Source organism: Falco peregrinus, chromosome 10 (assembly GCF_023634155.1).
Source record: "Falco peregrinus isolate bFalPer1 chromosome 10, bFalPer1.pri, whole genome shotgun sequence".
Classification (NCBI taxonomy): Eukaryota; Metazoa; Chordata; class Aves; order Falconiformes; family Falconidae; genus Falco; species Falco peregrinus.
The window spans coordinates 11,522,747-11,547,519 of record NC_073730.1 but is presented as its reverse complement, the minus strand read 5'-3'; the positions used below and the strand labels follow the sequence as shown (position 1 = coordinate 11,547,519).

At 40.5% G+C, this 24,773-nt stretch overlaps 1 protein-coding gene across 1 annotated transcript in view; it reads right to left on the bottom strand.

Annotated features, from left to right (window-relative positions):
* Positions 1-24,773, bottom strand: part of CFH (complement factor H) — a 34,051-nt gene continuing 9,278 nt past the window's right edge. The window contains exons 6-24 of the mRNA XM_027786515.2: positions 22,624-22,794; positions 20,777-20,956; positions 19,066-19,266; positions 17,165-17,344; positions 15,355-15,531; positions 14,237-14,416; positions 13,918-14,091; positions 12,411-12,593; positions 10,449-10,631; positions 8,874-9,056; positions 7,341-7,526; positions 5,601-5,807; positions 4,814-4,990; positions 3,970-4,146; positions 2,821-2,997; positions 1,938-2,120; positions 1,028-1,228; positions 526-723; positions 1-375 (exon numbers count right to left, since the gene is read on the bottom strand). Coding sequence (XP_027642316.1) covers positions 365-375; positions 526-723; positions 1,028-1,228; positions 1,938-2,120; positions 2,821-2,997; positions 3,970-4,146; positions 4,814-4,990; positions 5,601-5,807; positions 7,341-7,526; positions 8,874-9,056; positions 10,449-10,631; positions 12,411-12,593; positions 13,918-14,091; positions 14,237-14,416; positions 15,355-15,531; positions 17,165-17,344; positions 19,066-19,266; positions 20,777-20,956; positions 22,624-22,794 — 3,329 coding nt within the window. The 3' untranslated portion in view covers positions 1-364. The remainder of the gene's footprint in view (positions 376-525; positions 724-1,027; positions 1,229-1,937; positions 2,121-2,820; positions 2,998-3,969; positions 4,147-4,813; positions 4,991-5,600; positions 5,808-7,340; positions 7,527-8,873; positions 9,057-10,448; positions 10,632-12,410; positions 12,594-13,917; positions 14,092-14,236; positions 14,417-15,354; positions 15,532-17,164; positions 17,345-19,065; positions 19,267-20,776; positions 20,957-22,623; positions 22,795-24,773) is intronic.

Here is a 24,773-nt window from a genome sequence, read left to right as displayed (position 1 = left end):
TTCCTAATGATGAAATCACTTTTGAACTTTAATTCTTGTTTCAGCATGCCACCAAAGCCAGCCTACTTTGGGACACAATAGCTGATAAAAGTAACGGTGAGATTAATACAGACTGGATAAAATGTAAGCACAACCATTCAGATGGATAAAAGGTAAATACATTTACATAAATGGATAGCATGGGGAAAATGTAAACATAATCATCCAACAATAAAAACAGTAACAAATTCCAAGACAGAACGTTGGCTAAGCTGCAAACAATGCACAGCAAGATGGGAAACACCAGGAAAAATTGAGCTCAAATCACTGGGTCAGTGGAGGGATTTGTTTCCACAGCTGGGCTCCTTCATGCCATTCCCATTTATCAGAATAACCCTGCAGCATAAAGAGAGAAAAGGAGAGAAGGCATGAAGGCCAAGCCAGACGCACCACAGTGGTTCCTCAGAGCAGTGGACAGGCAACTTCAGCAAAGCTGCCTCCTACAGCCCACCCCTGCCACCCTGTGTCTTGGCACGGAGCACTTACTGGCACATGCAGGATATGAAATCACTCCATCCAGGCACTCTACATGAAGTTTCTCTGTGGGTGAAACTACGCTGTATGACCATTTGCAGTTAAAGGAAATATAATCTCCAGAGCGATAGGTGGAAGTGCTCGATGGCCTTGGTGACTGTAGTTGAATATTATTAGCATTCATAACCTCCTCCTGCAATGTACAGTTCTCTGCAAAAAATTCTTTCGTTATTTGCCTGTAGGCTTCACACTGGACAACTGATGCTCTGTAACTGTAGGTACCAGCTCAGAGCCCCTGAGAGCCCTTTCCCCAGCAGTCTATCCAGCTCAGGTATGCTGGTCAACGGCTTCCCAGGAACACTGACCCTCACCACCTGCAGCTTACAGGATGCTCCCTCACCCTGGATCCTCCCCAGGCCCTCTCCCAGGAAAGTTAAAGGCTTTCCCCTCAGCTTCAGCACTAAAAATGCAACAACACAGCAGCTAAGCTGTGGCTGAAGTGGAGATGACTTACTTCCTTCATTGCACCGTGGATATTCTAACGTCCCCATCACACACTGCACTCTGAAGGGCGAAGATGCTGGGTCCGCCACATATCCTCTTTTACACTGAAATTCAATAAAGTCACCCGATGTGGAATACAGCTTTGTTTTTGTGACCCATTTCAGCTCAATATTGTTTCTGTCCATGTCTTCTTCAGATGCTGTACAGGCCACTTGAAAAAGGCATAAGAAGAGTGTCATGACTTCATACAGCTGCACCGCAGGTACCTTGTTTTCCTCTAGAGCCTACAGAAGTTCTACTCATCAACAGTAAAGACATTGACATGCAAGCTAAAGGGAAAGAAGACCATGGCTGAGACCCTGCGTAGAGCTACAGAGAAGCCTTTTCACTCTGACAATCACACAGGGCAAGATCAAAGCACAGGTGGGGAAGGTAACAGGCACCAGTGAACTGCCCTGTATCGTTTTTGGGATCGCCTCTTCTCTTCTGCTCAGCAGTTCTCTGTATTTGTTTCCTCACAGCTATGGCACGGATGCACCCCCAGATTTCCCCAACACTGCCATGTACTCTGACCCATCCTCCCCGCTCACAGCCTGCTGGCCATAGCAGCATCCCCAACTCGGAAGCGTTCGGGAGCCCTGCACAGCGATGGAGACCTGCTCACACAGAGGGGGCCAGCCAAACTCTCCTCCCAAACCTGTTGCGGCAGCAAGAGACAGCAGGCAGCAGAGGGGACTATGTGAGCTGCCTTCATTCAAGAAGAAACTCCTTTTGGACAAAAGAAGGACTCGTTGCTGTTCTGCCCTGCTGGCACCATGGCCTCAGCACAAGTGCTGCTGCACAAGTGATGCCCCCAGGATCTGAGAAGACAAAGTAACAGTCACACAGCCTTTGGCCACACAGCACACACGTAAGCCTACCTAGGCAAACTGGGGGACTTGTCCACTGCCCGTTAGTACAGGTGATATACCGGGATCCTTCCAGGATGTAGAGATTTGGGCATTTGTATTCCAGAGTTGTACCTTGCTGATATTCTCGCACAGGGAAGGAAAGAATATCTCCATTTTCAATAGCTGGAGGAGGGCCACATTTCCCACCTTTCCCTGGAAGGAAATTCCCAATCAGAGGGCATGCTGTGAGTTTAAATACAGCCTGATCTTAGTTTAACTGCTGTTTCTGCACCCATTTCAGCTTCCAGCTGGGTGGTGGTTGAGTCAAATGCTGCTGCATTGGTTCATGTGCTGAAACTTTCCGTATGTCTAATGAAAACAAATGCGATTATTCAGCGCACTCATGAAATCCTAGGAGGCACCAACACAATACCTAGGTATTGGCCCACACATCAAATTCTACTCTCGGTTGATTTAGCATTGATTTGACTGCATGGCATTCAATATAGCAGTGTTATTGTCTGCATTATTGGCATCTCAACTCACAGGGAAGCTGTTGGTTCTGTTCTCCCACACTGATGGCAAAATTTTCACTCTCTTCTCGTCAGGCAGACCAAGAAAGGAGATACTAAGTTGTCCAAGGACTACATCCCAAAATCAGACCTGGCCAGCAATTGTGCTCGGCCTCATGGTGGTTTTCTAGATGTGGCTCTCTCAAGTGAAGCTACTGGGGTCACACAGCTGTTAAACTCGTCTGAACAGCCACCGAGGGAAACGGCTTTTCCCTGAGCATGCCAGATACATTGTGTTTGTGCACAATAATGAGACTGAAATGTGGAGAAGTAAATGCCACCTTGTCAGCTTCATGACAGTCTCACTGACAGGTGACTGTAGGAAGAGAGAGAGAAATTACCTCTACACTTTGGCAGCTCTGTCCAGGTCCCATTCTGACACACTACGGTGGAAGGCCCACTCATCTGAAAGCCTTCCCAGCACTGATAGTGAGCATTCTCCTCAGGCAAATACCTTGACTTTTTAATACCTCGAACGTTACCACCAGCAATTTCTGGAGGAGGTTTACACGTCACATCTGAAAAGAGACACTGCTGCAGTCATGTTTGCAGTCGCTGAGGTGTTTCCCTATACAACCAACAGTTAAAAGAATCCACCTTGTTAAAATTTCTGTCCGGAGTTTCTGCCTCAGGTGGGTCAGAGCTCCAAAAGTTCATCACAGAGAAAACAACGAGGTGTGACAGTGGCAGCAGAACACTCTTTCTGGGACTCTCAGGAGATGGCAGTGTCAATGACAGCTTTTAGAAAAAGCTAGTGTTTCTGTAGCTACACCTTATAGCACAAGAAGCCACACCAGCCTTCCTGCATGGCCATGCCCCTCCACTGGGACATGGAAATCCCTGGCATCCCTGAAAATTGCAGGGGTAGTAGACCAGCTGGTGCTCTGGTCAAACACAGAGCTCTGGAGGACCAGCAGTGTCGGAGGAGCTTGTCAGCCTGCACTGTTCACCCTGCAGCCACAGATCTGGGCAGGGGACAGGAGCACAGCTCCTGACAGTTCCTTGTCACAGGAATGCTCTTCTGACTTCCATAGGCCTAGCAGATCTTACACGGTTTAGATCTGAGTCTCTGCTGGGATCTGCATTGGTCAGAGTGGAGCCCTGGGGAAGAACAGCTGTTTCTTCCCCGGCTGCTTCTTCCATTCAGATACTCCCTGACAAGTTGGAATAAAACAGAGGAGCCCTTATATGTCTTTCTGCTGAAGGATGCTGAAATGGTGGACTCTGGGGAAATGCCAGTATTACCCAGGACAATGACAGAGCAGCCCGTCTGAGGCCCTGCTTCTTCAAGGCGGTTTTGCCACTGATGAAAATACCCCCAGTATTTCTAGAAGCATCAGGCTAAATTAAAGTGCTGTGCAAGGAAGCAATAGCAAGCACAAAGTTGGGGTAGGAAACAGAAATAAAAAAGGTAAAGTCTTTAGTGTGTGTTCAGGTAAACAAACAGTTCCCTCTATGCTAACAGGCAAGATGAAAGCACAGATTCGTACCTCTGCAAGTTGGTGCTTGTGACCATACTCCATCCATACAAGTGACATAATTTCCACCCATAATTTGAAAAGTGCGTTCACATTCATACTGCACTCTGGCACCGGGCAGATACTTCTCCTGTTGAGTGCTTGTAATATAAGCATTGGGAATTTCAGGTGCGGGTCCACACCTAACATCTGAAAAGAGAGGTGCATTTAAGCATCCTAGTGCAGCAATACGACAACCACAGAACATTGCATTCCAGAGCACCGTTGTACCTGATGAGCAAAACCGGTTTGTGTAACACAGATCATTTTCTACAGGTAGAAAAGGAAAATACTATCTATGGTCTTTATTCTACAACACTTCACCACGTACTGTTTTTTCCTGGAGTGACTAAAAAGAGAAAAGGAGTTGCAGAGATTAGCCAAATGTGCAGCCTGGTGCTGTACAACATTGTGCACCAAAAAGCTGGAGAGCGAAGTGCTTGCTTTTGTATTTGAAGGCAACTTTCAGCAACTGGCATTCTTAGCGATGTGAAAATAAAATACAATATGCTGCTAGTAACCTCCTCCCTTGCAGCCAGCATCCGTTCCTCTGTAAGCCTCTGCCTGCTTGATTTCAGCAGAGAGCAAAGTTTGAGCTAGTAGCTTCAGCCCATGGGGGAAACAGTTTCTTTGCTGATCTACTCTGCTCGGTGTTACTCAGGAGCCAGAAAGACAGGCGTTGTAGCAGCCCATTCAAAGCAAGTCATTGGTTGGCTCTATTGGGCCAACTCACCTGCATGCCTGAGTTGACATTATTTTAATTCACAACATGAACGACTAAGTAGGATCACGTACTACTTAGAACTAGAACCTATACCTTGACAGAAGGGCGGTGCTGTCCAGTTTCCTTCTCTGCAGATCGTTTCAGGGGAACCAACAATCAGAAACCCCTCGTCACACTGGTAGCGAATTGTTTCACCAGCCTCATACATTTCCTTGTTTCTGCCTTCAGTTTGAGCATTGGCAACTTTTGGAAAACTTCCACATGGAATTTCTGAAAAGATACAGAAAATTGATGCTTGTTCTAATGTGATACACATCACATGAGTGTACTGTTTCCACCTCACAGATGCTTTAGAGAGCTTTTTCTAACATCAGCATAGTCATCTGCTGACAGTGGATTTTATATAAAAGGTAACATATGGAAGATTAAATAAGTCCTTCCCCTAAATAGGCATGGATGTCAGTCAGTGAAATATTTAGATCTTGTTGTTAACCGTGCCAGAAAATGTTAATAAAGGCTCTGTCCCTTGCTGTGCCAAAGTTGTTTCCATCACTGAGGCACCAAAGCAACTCCCAGTCGCTAGCTGGCTCTGTAGAAAACAGATCCTTGGATTATGAGGATGTGCCCAGGGCTCACCTGGCATAGATATGAACTGAACAAAGACTGCAAGAATACAAAGAATAAAATATTTAAAAATTAAACTGCAGTTGGAAGGTCAAGTCTTGCATCCAGACAGGATTGCTCTGAAGATATCCATGAGGGATGATAAGATTCCACAGCAAACTATGGAGTTAGGGGCCCTTACTAGTCAACTTCCAGTTTTAAATTCTTTCCATTTCATTGCTAAAAGCGATTCAGAAAAAGTACTTTTTCGTATTACCCAAGCATGTAGGAGCTGTGGTCCAGCTTCCCATAGAACAAGTTATCTCCGATGATCCATTTAACACATAACCAGAACGAGACACATACTTAAATCTAGCACCAGCCAAATATATTATTTTCCCTTCTTTTTTAATTTTTAAGTTTGGATTTTCCAGTCTGGGAACGTCAACACATTCTATGGGTTCTGGTGGCAAACATGGACTTTCTAAAAAAATACAGAAAACACAGATAAACAAAATGCAAGACAATTAATATTGCAATGACATATGCCATCTAAAACTAAAAAGAAAAGAAATAATCCAAACATAAATTAAATAGCTTTAAAGGAAGATGAAGAAATATTTAAGATACACAAAGAAAACAGTCTGTCTCATTTCCCTCCTGCATGGGGTTTCTCTCTATTCCTTTGAACGAAATTAAAGCTGTTTTCCAGTTCATTCCACGGAGGTGCAGTTACAGCTTAGCATCAATAACAGGGAAAATTTCATAGGCAGAGAAAGAGGGAGACGTCATCTTGTTTTGGGATACTGAAAGTGAATTCCTAGAATGTTACCTACTAAATTTTTCCACCATTAATAAAGTTGTACCAATGTCATAAGTGGTTTTGTGATGACATGATGAAAATGAAAACAAGAACAGAACTTCCAAAGTATTATAATGTACTTGCTGATAAATACAATGGATTAAATCTCTGCAAAGTCCTCCTGAGTCAGGGATGTTCCAGTGCTTTCTTTTGCTATACTACTGTCAGGTGAGTGAATGTAAATTATGTTTTGTATGATTTTAATTAACTAACTAATTTAAATTAATTAGTAAATTAGGTTTTACTAGTTGCCACATCAAGTTGGGAGCATATGTGTGCACTGAATTCCATAATACAAAAGATCTAATAATAGTCAAAGGTCCTGTTCAGTAACTGGGACGTGGAATTTTATTTCGGTAGAAGTTATTTTATGAATAGCTCAAACATTTTTTTGGTTATTCTTCTCTGTGTCTGCCACTTGTCAGCAGAAATGGAGACACGCAGTGTAGAAGAGAAACCACATGGCATCAGAATTTTGCAGCTTAAAAATACAGACATGGTTGGCATGTTGTGCACATCAGTCACCAGCTGGCATCTCATTCGTCCCATGCTCAGCTATTTCCTGTTCATTTCAGAAAACACTTTATTCTACCTCTTAACGAACTTCCACTTACAAGATATCACCTGCATCGGTAATATTTTACCAATTGAATTAGATTCCTCAGCATTTCTTAGAATAGATGGCCTGAGTGATGCCATGTCGTTTATACTCCTACTACAGGAAAAGCCCCTCCCCGCCTCCCCCCCCCCCCCAAAAAAAAAAAAAAAAGAAAAATCAAGAAAGAATAAAAATGAAGAAACCCAAATACTAAACCAGCTAAATAATAAATAGTACTGTTTTTTTTCACCAGGATACTATTAAAGGCCTCCAGTCAAAACTGAGACTCTATTCTGCAATATACTAAAGAAATACACAGCTCTTGAAGGACTACCTGAAAGTTTTATATGCCTCTTCGGTGAGTCTCTGTAAACAAGACTTACTGTCCAGCAGTTGGTTAACGACACTTTAGGAACTTACATTCTATTGCTTTTCTGCAGTTACCTGTTCATGATAATCTTAACGTAAATAGTATCATCCTCCTGCTAACGGTGACTGCAAATGCATAACATAGAAATTAATAATAAAATAAATAGAAAAAACAATCCACTACTGACCCACACAGTGAGGTGGTGATTGCCATTTCCCTTCTATACAGGTTATTTCATTCGAACCGACGAGCTGGAAACTCTTCAGACATGAAAAAGCTATTTTACTCCCATGCTTGTAATTTCTTCCAACTGTTATTGGCTGCGCACCAGGCACCTGAGGTGGAGGTGGGCATGTGCTCTTGCTGTCCTCAGCTAAGGACACACACTCATGTTAGATCAGAACATAAGATAAAGTGTAGCAGTTCATCACAGATTGCAATACAAACAACCAAGAAAACACTGGCATTGGATAATTCTTCAGCAGCTATCTCAAGCTTTAATCAATGTAATGATCATTTTTTTGTGCTTCAGAAACACCAGAGCTGCCTTCAGATGCTCATGTGCTTTCAAACTCATAGAAAAAACAGGCACAGCTGCCGACAGCCTTCTAAGCTGAAGCTTCTTGTAGTCCCTCCTTTCCCTTACACACAGCTGCACACTCTTTGTGCTTTCCCTCTCTAGTGAACTGCTTTAGGAAAAGTGGACCAACTTCTGGAGGTATTGTTTTGTTCTGTTGCTTTTTTTTCTTCAGACTTAGCTAATAACAGCTAAATAAGAATCACAAAAGGAAACAAATAAAACTTAAATTTTGCTGCTCAAGAAATGAAGGGCTGCTCCTGCCAAAGGAAAGAAAAAGGGAGGGAAGAAGGTAGATCTAGGAAGGAGAAGACCTTCAGAGCTTGGTTGGTTGCTCCTAGTGGTTCCAGAAAACTGAGAAGGTAGGGACACGGTTTTGAAAGGGAATGCAGCCCAGAGTGACTGCTGCTCTGTGCGCTTCTCCCACTTTCAGGCATCATTCCCATGGATCTGGCATAAACGAGGCAATGACTAGTTTACAATCGTGCCTTCTTCAGGCAACATCCCCCTGTGCTGTACGTGAAGGCAGTCCTGCAGGCATCTGACCTTTGGGGTGTGTTACATAAGGGCACTTATGTGTTACTCCAGGTCTGTGCTTTTGACTTGGCCAACTCGGCTTTTTTTTCTTATTATTTCACTAGGAAGTGAAATCAATAGGAAGCAATTGGAAAAAATAGAAGGGAAAAAAAAAAAAGAAAAATCAGGAATAGGAAAGCTTTGAACGTTTACAGGAAATAAAGGAACTTTTCTGGAGCTTGAGCTATGTGCTACTCTCATTTGCACCACGGTAAAGCCCTTTGGAAGAACCAAGCTTAAATTTATCATTGCATCTTTTCTCACATCAGAAGGAACAGTGACAACTGTTCCAGTTGTTAGAAGAGAGATTAGTAAGCCTGCCTTGCTAAAATACAGTGTCTCTAAACCTAGTCAATTGTTCAAATTAACTAGGTTTATTCATTACTATTGCAGATTATTCATATTTTTCGTGACTAGCCTTTAGCATATAATAGAGTAAGCATGTATATAAATAGGTAAGCTTTTCTATTTCAAACTAGTGAAACAGCAACACTAAGCAGCTTTAATAATGAGCATTTATCATTCCTAAATAAAAAGAAGAAATTGTCTGCAAATCTAAAAACATACCTGTACATTGAATCTCTGGTAACCATTTTCCAGACACACAACTTGCCAGTTTAATACTTTTGTCACCCGATTTACATACGTAACGTATAACTTTATGGAATCTAGTCTCCTTTTTTTGTTTGGAAAGATGACTCTTGTGCACAAGCTCAACATTCATTGGAAGTACACACTGAGGAATAGGATCTGGGAAAACAAAATAAAAAGAAAAAAAAAGAGCTAAAACCCAGTGTTGTTGAGTTAGTATGTACATACACATTCACCAATGAAGGGCTCATCAGTTTCCCAATGCATGTCCGTGGGAAAGTATGTGTTTAATTTACTGCAGTCTGAAGTAAGTACAAATAGTTACAAATAGAATCATTTTTGTTCCAGCTATCTAAAGCAGACTGTTCCCACTCACAAAGCCATTATTTTTATGTTGACAGGACCCCTTCTGCTGAGTGCAGCAAGTAAGATAAAACCAAAGCATTCTTTTCCTCCCTAAAACTATAAAAAGGTAGCAAGATGAGCAAGACAAAAAGCCTTCTTTTGCTTGTAGAAACAGGAGCATAAAGGAAGTACTACTCCACAACGAATGTGTATCCAGTATCAGACTCCCGTGGAAGTGTATCTAAGTCACAACCATGTCTTGAGTCCTTGATTGCTGATTCTGAGAGTCAGAACACAAGCCGTTTGTGAAAGCTAAGCAGAATGCGTTTTGTGCCAGATTCAATCCTAACATAATTGTAAATGAAGGTATGGTGTACTCAAATCACTGACGAATACAAAGTCACTTGTGAAGAAAAGGGGGGGTGGGGGGGTGGGGGGGGTGGGGAGGGAGGGAGGGGCAAGTTGTATTCTGTTACAGTGAAATGCTGGAGTAATCTAGAGTAATTTATCCCAGATAAGACTTCTCGTCCAGTGCCACTTCTTTCTTAAATTACTGACTCCAGTGTAATTCTTTTCTTTTTCTTAGGAAAAGGCTTTGTTTTATATATTTCTAAAAGTTATTACTTTCATTCAATTTATGCAGTGCAAAACTTAATGGGAAGATGGGAAAAAGAGAAAACTACTGATCAGAAATGAAAAGGACTAATCCACATAAAAACGGTGAGGATGGGATAAGCCTAGCATGTTGCAGCTATTAATAGTATTTTGAATTCCCAGTACGATTTTATAAAAGTAGTATACAGAGACATAAACCTATAAGTAATTAATGCAACAGGCACACTGCTTTATTGCAGCTGTGTCCCAAGGCTTCTGAAGGGTTGTTACTAGGGAAGAACACTGGAAAAATGGGTAAAAGCCACCACACACCGAAGATCTACCCCCATACTTGATTTTACCCACTGTGGAAGCATGTTTCCTTTCCCAAACCTGCTCAGAGTGCTTACAAACTTGTACCTGCAGGAACTTTCCAGGATGAAGGACATGTTCACATTTAAAAGAGAAGTAAATAAAAAACCTCTTAGCTGAGATGCATGAAGCTATAGTATTGCTGGCTACATACTGATTGCTGAAGGTGTTGACATTTTGAGTAGATCTGTTTCCCTAATATTTCCACAGTATTTCAGATATGAGCGTGATATAGATTACCAGGACAAAGAGGTAAAGGCTTCCATTCCCCATGAAGACATTTTATTTTCATTTGCCTAGAATTGCCAGAGCCTTGTTTACATCCACAAATTACTTCATCACCATGTGAAAACTGGGTCTGGTCTTCCTGATGGAGAACAACATTTGGAATAGAGGAAGGTGATCCACATGGCGCTTTGTCTTCTGTTGAAAAGAGCAGAAGCATTCCAGAATAATATTGGACTTGTATATGAATAGCTAAAAGACCTCAATTAAAAATAACCATATTTGCATATGGTGAATCAAATCTACTTCCATTAACTGTAACAACTAAACTTTAACACAGCTGAAGCACGTGTATCTTTTTACATCAGTTTATTAAGTCCCTCGCCCATCTGTTCCCTTCCTTTTCCATCACTGGGCTAAATCCACATGTGGCATGCTCCACAAGTAGTTTCGGTTAACATTCGTTTCCCAAACTGTTTTTCATTGATACATAAACCCTAAAGTGTAAGAAAACCTTCAATTAATCCAACACAATTGGATCCCTTGGTGGGATCAACCAACTTCCATGATTCTGATCAGTCAAAATTATATTTGATTATACATCTACACGTCTGTAACGCGCACTTTCAGTCACTATTATTACAAGAACTGAAAACCATTCTTGCATCACTTAGAGGGCTACAGCGCTCTCACCTCTGTGTGATATTAGCAGTTCCTGCTTTGGGCTGTCACTGTTGCAGTGGCAGTGACAGCAAAGGGTCGTGTCTTGCACAGGTGAGTGCAGCATGTGAGCAGGTTTTTTTGAAGGAGGAAAAAGGTATGCAAGGGAAATAAGGGCAAGGGCCTGCTCTGAACATGGGAGAGGGAAGACCCATGATAACCTCAAAAATTGATTTTGAACAACCCCATACTCAAGTTTGGACCATTATTCCTGTCAAGCCTTTGCACTGAAACTATTCTCACTGGATCAAGGATTGACAAGATGCAAGCTCCGTGCTATACGTATTTAAACCATCAGTGTTACTTAAGAAAGATGTGTCAGGCTGTACATGTATAGGGACAGAATAAACCAGTCCACAAAAATGCTACCATTTATTGGTTCTGCTGTAAGATCATCCTGTGCCGTAAGAATTCCCTAAATTATTTTCTGTATTTACAGATGTTCAGCTTGAATATTCTATTCTACTTCAATTCTGAGACACTCTCTTAACAAACAAATAGTAGTTTTGCACAAGCATTTTTAACCCATCGTTGCCATTCACACAGTATCAGACTTCTGTGTAGGTATGCTACCTAATGACATGCACAGCTGATCAAAATTGGGTTTAGGGGTAACACAAAGAAAAAGAACAAGTATGTAGCATATTTAAAACATGCTTAACATATCCAATTCAGAACTTGTAGATCAGTGAAAAGAGGCAAGGCATAAAAGCATGCTAGCAAACCTAAAAATTACCCCAAGCAGATCCTGTAAGGAGGAAATCATCAGCATCAACATCTTATTCTTCCCAGTGAACGACTGGAGATACTGATAATGTGCTACAACTTCCCTCCAAAACACACCAGACTGAAGACATTGACTTTAGGACCCAAAGAGACCCATAAACCCAGAAAAAGTGGTAAATAAGAGAAAGTGTGTGTATAAGAATTGTAATTATAGATAACTGTTTCTATTACTCTGATATTCTGTATTATTTATATATTTATAATTGTTCTTTATATATTATTTATTTTCTTTCTCTTTCTATAATCATTTGATCCAGAGTCACAACACTTTGTTTGGAATCTTAAGATTTCAGTTATACTACTAATAAAGTTTTGGCTTTACATATGGTATGTGTTTACTTTTCACCCATAACGTGTTAAAATGTAACATATTATACTTGCAATTATATAGTTTTAATTGTGAAAATATCTGTGAAGTATTAACCTACAGTGAATTATAGACTTCTCACAAGTAAGAGTTACATAAATTACCAATGCAAGAGGGAGAAGATGACCACTGTCCATCGACACATTCTATTTCCTTTGATCCACTCAATTTAAATTCAGTGTTGCATTCATATTGCATTCTGTCCCCATGCCGATACTGTCCCACAGAGCCACCAGCAATACTTCCATTGGTAATCTCAGGTGGAGGTCCACAACCTCTGGTGTTCGCTGAAATCAAGAGATCAAATCTATGCTCCGAATTCAGTACTTCTAGCACAGTTGTGTGTTAAGTGCAACACAAAATAAGTTGAATTTGTTGTTTAAAGTTAAGAAAACCCAGTAGAACAGGTTAAACAGGTCATTGGTTTATGCCTTTGACTATCTAGATTCATGTTGGGCTGGAGATCACAAACATACATGTGTGATCCTGGCTCACTGCGCTTACTTCCATGCACTTTGAATTGCCTGCTATGGTAAAAGAAATGGTTGATAAAAACAATCCAGTTTTAAGATTAAAAAAGTGTTATATGGATAACAGCTGCAGTATTCCTTAAAAAAAAAAAGTGAAAATTCTGCAAGTAATAACCACCTATGTTATAAACTACCCAGCAAGTGATATGTACTGTATACTAAAGGAATTAACTTCTGACGGAGCGAACAGAGCTCCTGTTAAGGGAGTTTAGAATCTTTCTGAGCTAAAGAGCCAACCGTATGAAACGTACTTGTTTTTAAATGCAAAAGAGAGTGAGCAAAAAGGAACTATGAGAGCATGAAGGACAACAAGGAAATTGAGTGTGAAGAAAAGGAGACGAGGAAGATGAGATCTTTTCATCCTCCCAAACTTTCTCATGAAAGGGCATAGCACCAGTAAAAGAAAATCTTTTCAGATGCCAGCAAGTTGTTCTGTGTCTTAAAACCAGTAAGAATAGGGGCATACAGCTTCCCTTCTGCACGAATTTGTTCATCCTACTGGATGAAGCTGAGGAATGTTAAAACCCTTCACTGAGCTTCTTTTGCTTGGGTTTAGCTCTGTGTCACCTCCAAAACAGTTTTTTTTCTTCATTATCATGTGATCAGAAAAAGGAATATAGGGTACAGTATCTGACGGGTATCAACACTAGGCAGTGGCAAAACTTAGGACACTTACGATACAGTAAGAGAGGATGTTACTCAAATTGACCACTCCTGGCTGCCATACTGCACATTATTTATGCCTTTTAAAATAATATTTTATTTTCATACAGTACAGTCAATAACCTGAGTGAAATTTTGCCTAAGCCATTTACCAGCTCACTTTTCATTGTTGCAGAACTCCACTTGGCATGATTAAAGCTAACAGAAAGTTCAACACTGAAAGTTCAGCTGTTCAGAACATGAAGTAGAAAACTACTATGAAATGATCCAAAGAGACCCGTTCCTGCTCTTCTAGAGCTGAAGATGGGATAATGGTTCTTGGGAGCAAGACTAGCTTACAGAAGGTGTCCACAGAAGTCTTTGGGACCCAGGCATTTTCATCTATCTCTTACTACATTAAAGTTAACAAAAGAATTACCTTTACATACTGGTGGTGGTGGAAACCATCCGAAGTAATAGCACTGAATAGAGGCAGGTCCCACTCTAATGTAATTGTTTGTACAGATAAAATTCACAACATCTCCATTCTTGTATTTACCCTCCTTGGGAGAAAAATCTCCATTGGGCAGTGTCAGCATGTCGCATTCTATTGCTACAAAGACAAAATATTTTAACATCTAGTACATACCTTACAAAAAATACATGAAGTGTTACCAATTAGAACAAAACCAAAGTAAGTCTTAAAGAAAAAACTTCACAAAGTCTATACAGAGTTGTACAAAGGCAACAATATTCACCAAGACACTGCGGTGTTGGACTCCATTCACCATTTACACCACACCTTGTGGTACCAGTTGGCATATTACTTGCAGTTCGATATCCCTCCAAACATGTATACTCAATTGTTTCTTCAGGAAAGAAGATAGTCCTATTTGTGTGGTAATTCAAAATGTCCACATGAGGTCTTTTACATGATTCTGTAGAATGAAACAAACAGTGCATTTTGTGATCCAGAAACACTGCCCTTTGGAAGCATAATTTCTGGAGCAGCTTTAATGCGTGCTAGTCTACTGAACTACTCAGTATATTTGAAACATGAAAATTCTTTATTGCCAGAATATGAATGTAGAACATCATATGTAGCATATTCATATAATATACATTGCATTAATTTTCAGAAACATGTATCTAGAAGTAGTATCTAGCATAAATATTTCTTCTTTAGATACAATTCCTTTCCTTCTACTATGTATTATTATTGGTGTCATAGCAAACATGCTGTAGTCCTGTTCCCCAAGGTCATTTGCAAGGGGGGCTTTTCTTTTACGATCCTGCACCCCAGTTCAGGAGAGGAAAAAACTTTTAAGAGGAAAAAGGCAAAAACAGTATGGAGGTATTTTTGGGAAAAAGCACTCCATTTTTTGTACTTTTTAACACCAGAGCAGACATGTGCATTGTGCTTTTTATGCATAGGGATAACATCTTCCCAAATAATGACCCCATTTTTCTCTAGTCTGGTCACATTTCAAGGAAGTTCTTGACAGAATCTCTTTGTTCACAGGTTCATAAATCTTCCCTCACATGTGTGAAAGGTGGGAGAATTGGGAGCACATGTTCCTTGTGTCAGGTAAGAATCACTGGAGAGGTGCAATTACCATATATTTGTGCTACAGAGGTCTAAAAAGATAACTCACCTAGAAAACAGTAGATATTTTCCCACCTTATTCACTTCCTCTATGTTTTCTCTATTTCTTGGACCTCCAGAAATGTCAATATCTGGAGGATCAGTCCTCTGAGTCTCCTTCTGCCAATAAGAAAATTCTACAAATCTGGATGACAAAAATCTGAGTACACAGGACATCATGTCTGTGCTAAGGACAATGACAGGGAGCTCTGAAGCCTTGGTGCTACTCACTGATGCACTTTGGAGGTGGAGTCCAGCCATTCTTTTGACACTGTGTCACTCCTGTTTCTTGTCCTTCTGGAGTTACAAAGCCAGTATGACAACTATAGGTGGTCTCCTCCCATAAATTAAATGTTTCCTCTCCAAGGCTGAAATAACCGTTGTCAAAATTGACATTATGGCATTTTTCTGAAAGAGAGATACGGAATTTCTTCCAAGTAAAACACTGCTAAACTACATATTTATAATACACAGAAGGAGAACAAATGAAGCACCAGTAGGACTGAGAACATTTTTAAGAGGACATGAGTTTTTGCTTCTTCATTGAGCTGTCTTCCTGGGGGACAACTGGAAAGTGAAAAGTCAGAGTTCATGTTACCAACTCATGCAGCACAGACAGGGATGGACAGGAGTTTGTTTTTCAGCAATCCTGCAAGCTTTCAAAATTGCATGTCCACATCTCGTCTTCGCTAGACAAGAAATTAATGTTGGGCATGCACAGCACCGCACGTGCTTAGAGGACCTTCTGTCTATATTGCAAGGGGCAAGGGCACGCCAGAGATCACCACGGTGTGCAGGTACTGCCTCAATTCTACCAGAGAGATATCATTCAGAGTGCACATACTGCAGGACTAAAGCAAATTTGGACCAGAAGTCCCTTTATTGCACGCTAAAACACTAGCCCCGACAGATGCAATGTTATAACTGGTTTCACATCACTTGGAATACATTAAGCCAGTCTAAATGGATTAAAATCGGTCATCTTGGTTGGATGTCATGGTCTTGTATTCTGAAATAAAATTTCTGTGGTATGCTAAATTCTTCACAAATAAATGAGCCTGTGAAGGAGTTTCCTCATTTTAAGAGATTAACACTAGAAACAAATAGCAATATTTTTGCATTAGAGAGTCAAGGAAATAAAGATATGAAAAAATAAAGACTTTGAGAAACACTAGAGGATGTATTTGAATGCCAGAAGCAGAGTTAATGATACTTTAGCGCAACAGCTTCAGAAATTTAAATTCTGTATCAAATTTTTTGGTGTTTATATCAGTGATGCCCACAATACCCTAACACTAGGAATCATAAGATTTTATTTTGCTTGCTCATTGCTATGTCAAAATCTATGTGGGTGGCAGTCCAAAACATTTTATGGTCAGTGTCTCTATTAGGGTCAAACTGTTTCCTAAAAAGATATTTTTACAGTCCAAGAAAATTAGGTTGTATTATTACTTTTGTCCATATGACATCATTATCTAAATTGTGCAAAGTTTCTGTGAGAGATTCTAGAAATTTCAGGCTTGGTGCAAGTCAGGAACAAAAGCTGGAAACAGAGTTAGGAGTGATAACTTTCCTATTCCCCCCACTTTCAGTATGACACTAACTGGAGAGGAAGCAAGAGAAACAAGGGTCAGGTGGCACAGAGAGAGGCTGAAAGGAGACAAGTTACAGCTAGGCTGTGCAAGGGAAATGATTATTATTTGTTACATTACTGCACAGCTACGTGCACAAGATTCCACTACTGAAGACAAAGGGACCATGACTCCCACCCCAGAGCATACATTCTGGGAGATCAGCACGAGTCACGTGTGAATGTTTCATAACGCTACATTTTTCATGTCTGTATAGTGACTGACCTCAGCAGCATAACAGGGACGTAAGAACCACACGAGACAGTTGAGAGAATCACAGCACTGTGTTTCAGTTGCAGAACACCTAGACTTAGGCTTAGTAAGCAGTGGTGATGGATTAATGCAGGTGATTTGATGACCAATTTACTGGTTTAAGCTAGAAACCCCAACAAAATACATTGCACACTCACTTTTACGGATACATCTTGGAGGAGGTGACCAGTCCTTCTTTGTGCATGTGACTTCCCCACCTTCATGTTCAGTATAATAGTCATTGTTGCAGGCATATTTAACTCTTTCACCTTCATTGTAAGCATTCTGCCAGCTACGTATGAAATAACCATTTTCCACACGTCTGACATAGCATTTTTCTATGGAAGGAAGATAAGTACATTTAACCACAGTAATTTGCACAGCAAGAACTGAGGTAAATGAATTCTTAGGAAGACAGTGACTTTAAAACAGGCTTCCAAGCACCTTTCTGTAGTCTTCAATCCCCAAAAGGTATTCATGTTCAAACCTGAATGAAAGCGTGTTTATTTCACTGCCCCAACTAATCACATGAGCAGGGATGCAAGTCACCACATAAGGTGCTGAGAAGCAGTATAGTAAACACTACCACTTACCTAGTGTTCATATGCAAGCCTGGCTAACTTCAGCGCACCTAGCGTCATGTACACCAGCTCTGGTTTGGTCTGCTATGTCTCTGAAACATTGGGGTCTGCCCTGAGTGATTTTCAGCATTTGCCTCTAAAAGATTTTATCTCTATGCAAATGTATCAGCCTCTCAAATCAGCAACAGCTAAGCACACTGGTGTTGCGGCACTCTCAAAACTAGCTGGCTGCAACAAGGCTTTTACCACCCCATACCAGGTTAACTTCGATAAGTAGTTCCCGTGCCTTGCCCCGGCACGGCCAGCAGTCCCCCACAAGGTTTCAACAGTTCATCTACTGGCCATGCTGTTTCTTCATCCTCTTCAGGCCAGTCCCTCCGCTGCATCCAGATCGTCTCTTCTCCCAGCCAGCCTCTCCTCACCTGGGCCCCCTTCCTCTCCTGGGGCCTCCCCTATATCTGGGGCACGTTCCCTCTGCTCCCTCCAGGTCTCTCTTCATCCAGTGCTCCTCTTCCATACCCCTTAGAGCTATTTAACTACTTAGCAGGAACCAGCCACAGCTGCACCTTATCCACATCAGCCAGCCCACCGCCCCTGAAGCCAGCCCACAGCTGTATATTATCAACGTTAATTAACCTGCCCTCATTCCTCTATAATTCCTCTACACACAACATCCTGCACCCCCAAGAGCCCAGACACACAGAAGGTGGCTGAAGGGATGATGTAGCTGTGTTACCTGAGCAACCAGGTCCTTTCATCTGAGCAGGACTCCATTCATTCCCTGCACTGAGCACCACTCAAGGCACCACAAGGGCAACAGGGAAAGATCAACCTTTTGTAATCCGCTTCCAAGCCCTACCAATAGGTAGGAACTTTGCTGTGACTGAAGATACATGTTAGGAGAGCAGGCCTCAGCTTGCTGCTTTAAATCTATTTTAAATCTAAGTCAGTGTATCTGGATCTTTTGCTGATGCCATGCTCACTCTCAGCTTATTGCAAGCATGTGCCCCCTTCTCCGCTCCAAATGTTTTCCAAAGGGAGCAGGCAATGGAGCTCAGAGAGCAAACTAGACAAAGTGCCCAAGATGCAGAGGGAAGAATATATCTACATAGAGTAGAAGCTCCCTGTTTATATGTGCAGATGAAAGTAGATGCATGCACATACCCTGGAAGCCGGACAAATGTTTCCTGTGTGTTTCTTAATCTCATGAATGGTTTTGGGAGTAGAGAATCTCCAAAATCTAAAAGCATTCTTTCATCCTTACTTTAATCATTTCAGAGTATCTTTTTCTTACTAGCTGACAGTTTGAGCTCTGCAGATAGGATGGACAGTCTGGTTGCAGTTCCAGGGATCAATTAAAGCAGTTCTGCTTTAGCAAACTGTTCCCTGTTCCGTCTTGTGCTCCATCGGCACAATTTCTGCCGCACAGACCTTTGCCAATTACAACAGAACTGAGCATATAGTAGAAATGTACTTACTGAGGCATTTTGGCTTTGGAGACCAGCCCCTTTCAGAACAGACCATTTGAACCCAGTATTCTCCACTCGGGGTTGAATAACCATTGTTGCAGCGGTAATGAGCGTGCTGCCCCAGCCTCATTGGAAAGTAATAGTATTTGCCGTACTCCAGTGATTCACTCAACCTGCCATTTTCTATAGCTGGATAGTCACACGGTTTCCCTTGAAATAAAATTGAACAGTAACAACATCAGCACATGCATGACAAGAAGTTCAGGACACAATTAATTCAGATTCAGTTTGGTCATCTGAGCGTTTTCTGAAACTGACAGAATCAGGACTGCACACCTTGGCAGATCCTAAGGAGTGCAGGAACAATCACACGCTGCTTCTGGTGTCTGTCAGTGCTTACACCTGTGTTGCTTCCCTTCGACTCCATTGGAACCAACAGAAATCAAGTCAATATTCTCAGTGGACTCCAAAGGCTGATTCATGAGACCAAATGTAAGTATTTATTCTACAGTGAGAGGACACCGTCTTTGTAGACTGTCCTGACTAAATTTGCTCTACTGACCATGATGGGAGCCCAGACAGCGAGCTCAGCTACAGACACTGAACTGTGGACTCTAAAACTGAGATGACTCCTGTCACCACTTTCATTTGTAACTTTTGGGATCCTGCACCAAAATCTCTTCCTAGATCTTCTAATTTTGATTTTAAAATTCTTTTGTTTTCTCAGTTCCTCAGAAGAACTGATCCTTTTCAGGGACAACTCAAGGACTGAAGGAGGAGATTCCCAGAAGCTTTTATTCAGTTTTTACCCAGGGTGTCCTATTCGGCCATGGCAGGTACATTCCTCCTGAAGTGCCCTGTCTCAGAGCCTACATGCTGAGGCAGGGGACATCACCCACTGGACAGACCACCCAATAATGAGTGAAGTGGTCTCAGAATCATATCTGAATTTTAGAACCCACACATATATAGAGGAAAGATCAATACAGATACTAACTGCACTTCTCAGGAATAGTTAAAATCATCTTATCCAAAGGTTCATTTACAAGATTGATTTCATCAGGGTTTCTCTCATTCTGTTTTCTAAGTTTTTCTTTTATTTTCAGTGACCAAAGAGTGCTAGATTATGAAATTAGTTGCCAATTTATTTATTTATTTGTTACTACTGTGCCTACTGGCAAAACTATAATTGTAGGTATGGGAAGTTTAAGCCAAGAATGAACTCATCAACAATCAAGAATATCTTGTTTTGTTATTTGACAGGTTATAACAGGTAGAATAAAACTGTGATTGTTCATAATATCCAACATACAACTGCAAATAAAAATATGAATGATGAAAGATAACCTCCAACCATTACCTATGTTTCAGTTTGGATACTTTAACACTCACTACATCCTCTTATCTTGACTGGCATGCTACTCTGGCAGACCACAAACCTTCCTGACAGGGAGCCAACTATAGCACATTTTAACACATACTTTCAGAAATGCAATAATAGATAACACCTGTGTTTATAAACAAAATGTAAATGTAGATTATACCATTGTTTGATAGCTGTTTTTCCAAACCACCAAATTAAGTTTTAAATCATGAAGAAACACAGTGAATAAGCAACTCTCACTTCTCATGCTTCTGAAGTTTTTCTCTTGGCCTCTTTTTCACTGATATATTTCCAAAAACTCCACATGTTGTGTCTTCATTCACAAGAGCTACTTACAGGTACAAACTGGATCAGGCACCCAGCCATTCTTGGTGCATTCAGCTGTGTTTCTGCCAGTTGTTGTTGTAATTTGATATCCATCATCACACTGTATTGTGATTGTATCACGTTCTTTGTAGCTGTTGCGTTGAGGTCTAAAGCTCCCATTGGGAATGCTTGGAGGAGAGCACTGAATTACTAAATAAAAAGAGAAAAACTGGATGCTAATTTGAAGACTATATTTATATTTATTACATAAGTTCTTATTTTCATAGCATATTAACCATAACTGCATGAAATCGTTAAAAAGATGTTGCTTAGGGCAAAGAAAAGGTTACACTTCTCTTCCACCCTTAGAAATGTACCACTTTGTGAGAGGAGAGTCACAGCTCTTACTGATGTCAGGCTAATTAAAAGACTAAACCTGAACTGCAAAGAGAATGGCCAAACTCCTTTGGCAATGGTGATGTCAACTTCAGATTGTTCTTCCTACAACACTATCTCACTATTTCAGAAGAACTCTTGAAAGGCAGCTTATAACTTAAATCAGGATTTTAATGTGAAAGACACTTTGAAAGAAACTTTTTTAATTTCCAGTAATTTCTGAAAGATTGCACTGTACACTAACAATTTCTTACTGAAGTTCCATCAGTGAAACAGGGATCATTTTTCAATTGTTCCTCTTCAGCTGGAACTGATCGATCAGAACTATTAGCCTGGAAATTTAGAGGATGGCTATAACGACTAGCAACCAGGTGCTCAGTCTGCTCAAACTACCCTAAGACTCATCAGGACACTCACACAAGATGCAGAGATCAGTTCAGCAGGTCAAGCAAACTTCTCTTCTCTCAAATGTTCATACAGGGTGAGATGCTGAGTGGTATTTTATGGTGTGGTTAGTCCCATGATTATAAGTAGCAGAGTCTCAGCTATGGGGCCACTGCATCTCAACTACTGAACACAGAAGACCTGAAGATGCATTAATTTGTATCTCCCCCTCAAAGAACTACTTGTGTTTCATAAGCATAGGCTTAAGCTTAAGGAAAGCTTAAGACTGTTAGCTTTCCCCAGTTTTAGTCATACTGCTACAATTCATATGGTATCAAACAAATATTTCTTTACCCAGTCTTCCAACATACAGCAAAGCCACTGACTTGTACCAGTTATGTTCAGGTTAAACACACTTAGAAAGGTATCAAAACTTGATGTGAAGACAAGAGGACTTAAAAAAACGATACCACTTCTCTAAGAACTTGGTTTGAAATGTTAATTTTTCAATGCATTAAAAATTTCAGGTTCCGTCTGTAGTTTAAATTTCTCTTGTATTAATAATTTTTTTCCTGCTTGCTTAAATATTCTTTTTAGTGCCTCATTTTTCCTTCCCTTAGATAAAACATGTTCATTGCATTTTGTAGAAGATAAAGAGATTCAGCTTTATCCCTCCTATTTGTCCAAATTAGGATTTTTTTCTAGCCCAAGAAATCATTTTCCTATGTTCTTCACATTAATACAGAATCATATATAAAAAAAGAATAAAATAACAATACCTGCTAATGCAGCATGAACTATTTTAACACCAGTCTTATTTATGCAGTATACTGGAGCAATTTTTGCTTTGTGGGCCTATTTAACTACACTCAAGTAACAAAAGACTGAATTAACTGTTTTTGCTGCTGCTCTCCATGGAAAATTCTTGCCCAGTTGTTTGGCCTCTTTAATACTTAGTCCTTCCAGATCTTCATGGGCTACTGGTCAGATGCGGATGGATTTATTTTGTGGTGATTAAACTAACTTTTGTCATTACTCAACTCTGAAATTACTTCCAAACACAATAAATGTGCAAAATAACTTTAGGCAAGGCTAACCAGTGCAATAGGGGGTTGGAGTCCATCCTGATTCAGTACATCGTACATCTGCTGTGTTACCATACGTATACCCTTCATCACAGACAAACGGCAGCTTTTCAGATTCCTTGTAAGACCTCTTTGGAGAACGTATAAATCCATGCTGAATATTTGGTACATCACAGATAATCTCTGAAATTGAGAAATACAGAATTTTTGTTTATTTTTATTTGCTACATTTAAATGCCTACTGGAATAAAATTTAGGTTTTTTTCATTTGACTTCACAAAACATTTGCATTTGGAAACTGAAACTTATTTGAAAACACTTCAGTGACCTGCTTGTGGATGCCAGGTAGAAAGTGTGGTGTAGCACAGCATCTATAGCAAATTGGTTCATGAGACACATTTTAGAGCTTTGCTTTGGGTTTTAATGATCTCATAATCAGTATATAAGGGCAGGGGACATTCTGAAATAAGCATCTAGGCTAGCTGAAATCTAGAATTTTCCATTTTTCAGATAATTAAATTTCCTTGTAATTTCCAGCAAACTTAAAGCTCTCTCATAGCCAGTAGATGATTAGTTAAATCATGGCATCAACAGGAAAAAAGAATTAAACTACCTGGAAAACTGACACTAGAATGCTTAACTATCTATAAAAGAACGTCAGCATCCCCATCTCCTTGCCAAACCCAATAAAACCACTAAGATCTTGCAGTTTCCAAAAACTGCATTCATAAAGCCAGAAAATATTCAAGGCTTTCTTTCCTAGGCCACAGAGCAGGACACCAAAGAGTCCTCTTGGATTCCCTTGCATTTAAGATGAAACATAGCTCAGTAGAACTGTAACTGTTTAATCAAATTCACTATATTCTGCAAAATATTAAAGGTACATGGCTGTAATCCCACTTTATGCTGTTCAATTTACAATAAATGGGGGTTTCAAATCAGAAAAATGCAGCACTGAAATTGTGAACAAACCATATCTGATATCCTGACATATATACTCTGCTCTTCTAAATGCACACTTCATGATCAGATAACATAAATACTCCAAGAAACTTGATGGACCAGATACTTAACAGTGATTGGTACCACAAGCTTCCTTACATACTGACAGTCCAATCCCATACAATCTGTATTTGCAAAATGGGAGGAATAAACCCATTCACCAGTAGAAGCTGTGGGCAGAGCAGGGTGGGGTCAATTGGCTAAAAAGTATTTTTGCAGAAAAAAATCTTAGCAGTCTTCGTGGACAAACTGAACAGGGGGTAACAACGTGTCTTTGCAGCAAACAATGAAAACAACACCCTGGGCTCCATTGGGAAGAGTGTTGCCAGCAGGTCAAAAGAGGTGACCTTCCCCCCTTACTCAGCACTGGTGAGACCACATCTGGAGTGCCGTGTTCAGGTCAAAGCTCCCCCAATACAGGAAAGACATGGACATACTGGAGCAGATCCGGTGAAGAGACATGAAGATAATTAAGGAATTGGAAAAACTGAAAGGCAAAAAAAGGCTTAAGAGAATCTAGAGAAAAGAAGGCTTGGGGGGAGAGAGGATTTTATTTATATGTATAAACTCCTGAATGGGGTGGGACAGGCAGAAGCAAAGATGATGGAGCCAGACCCTTCTCATTGGCACCCAGTGACTAGATGAGAAGCAATGGGCACAAACTGAAAGATAGGAAATACCACTTAAACATAAGAAAAAAACATTTTTACTTAAGAGTGGTCAAACACGGGAATGGGTTACCCAGGGAGGCTGTGGAGTCTCCATCTTTGGAGAAGTTGAAAAGCCAAGTGGACATAGTCTTGAGCAACTTGCCCTAGCTGACTGCTTTGAGGGTCCGTAAGAAGTCCCTTCCAGCCTCACCTATTCTGTTATTGTGTGGCTCTGTAAAAACTAGACATGAATTAACCTTCTAACCTGTCAAAACACATTAGTCTGAAGAAAGAAAGAAAGACCCACCATGATTTCTTTGTATTTTATATAACCTAAGAACATGAGTGAATTAAAATCATACCTGTTTTTTAAACTTGGTTCACATAGATTCAAAACTGTAATTACTTTTGTTAAATCAACACTGAAGTGATTGAATTTTATGTAGACATACCAAAGCTATTTTCAAGGAAATTGACTGCAGCCTGGCAAAACATAGAGCTTGTAGTGAA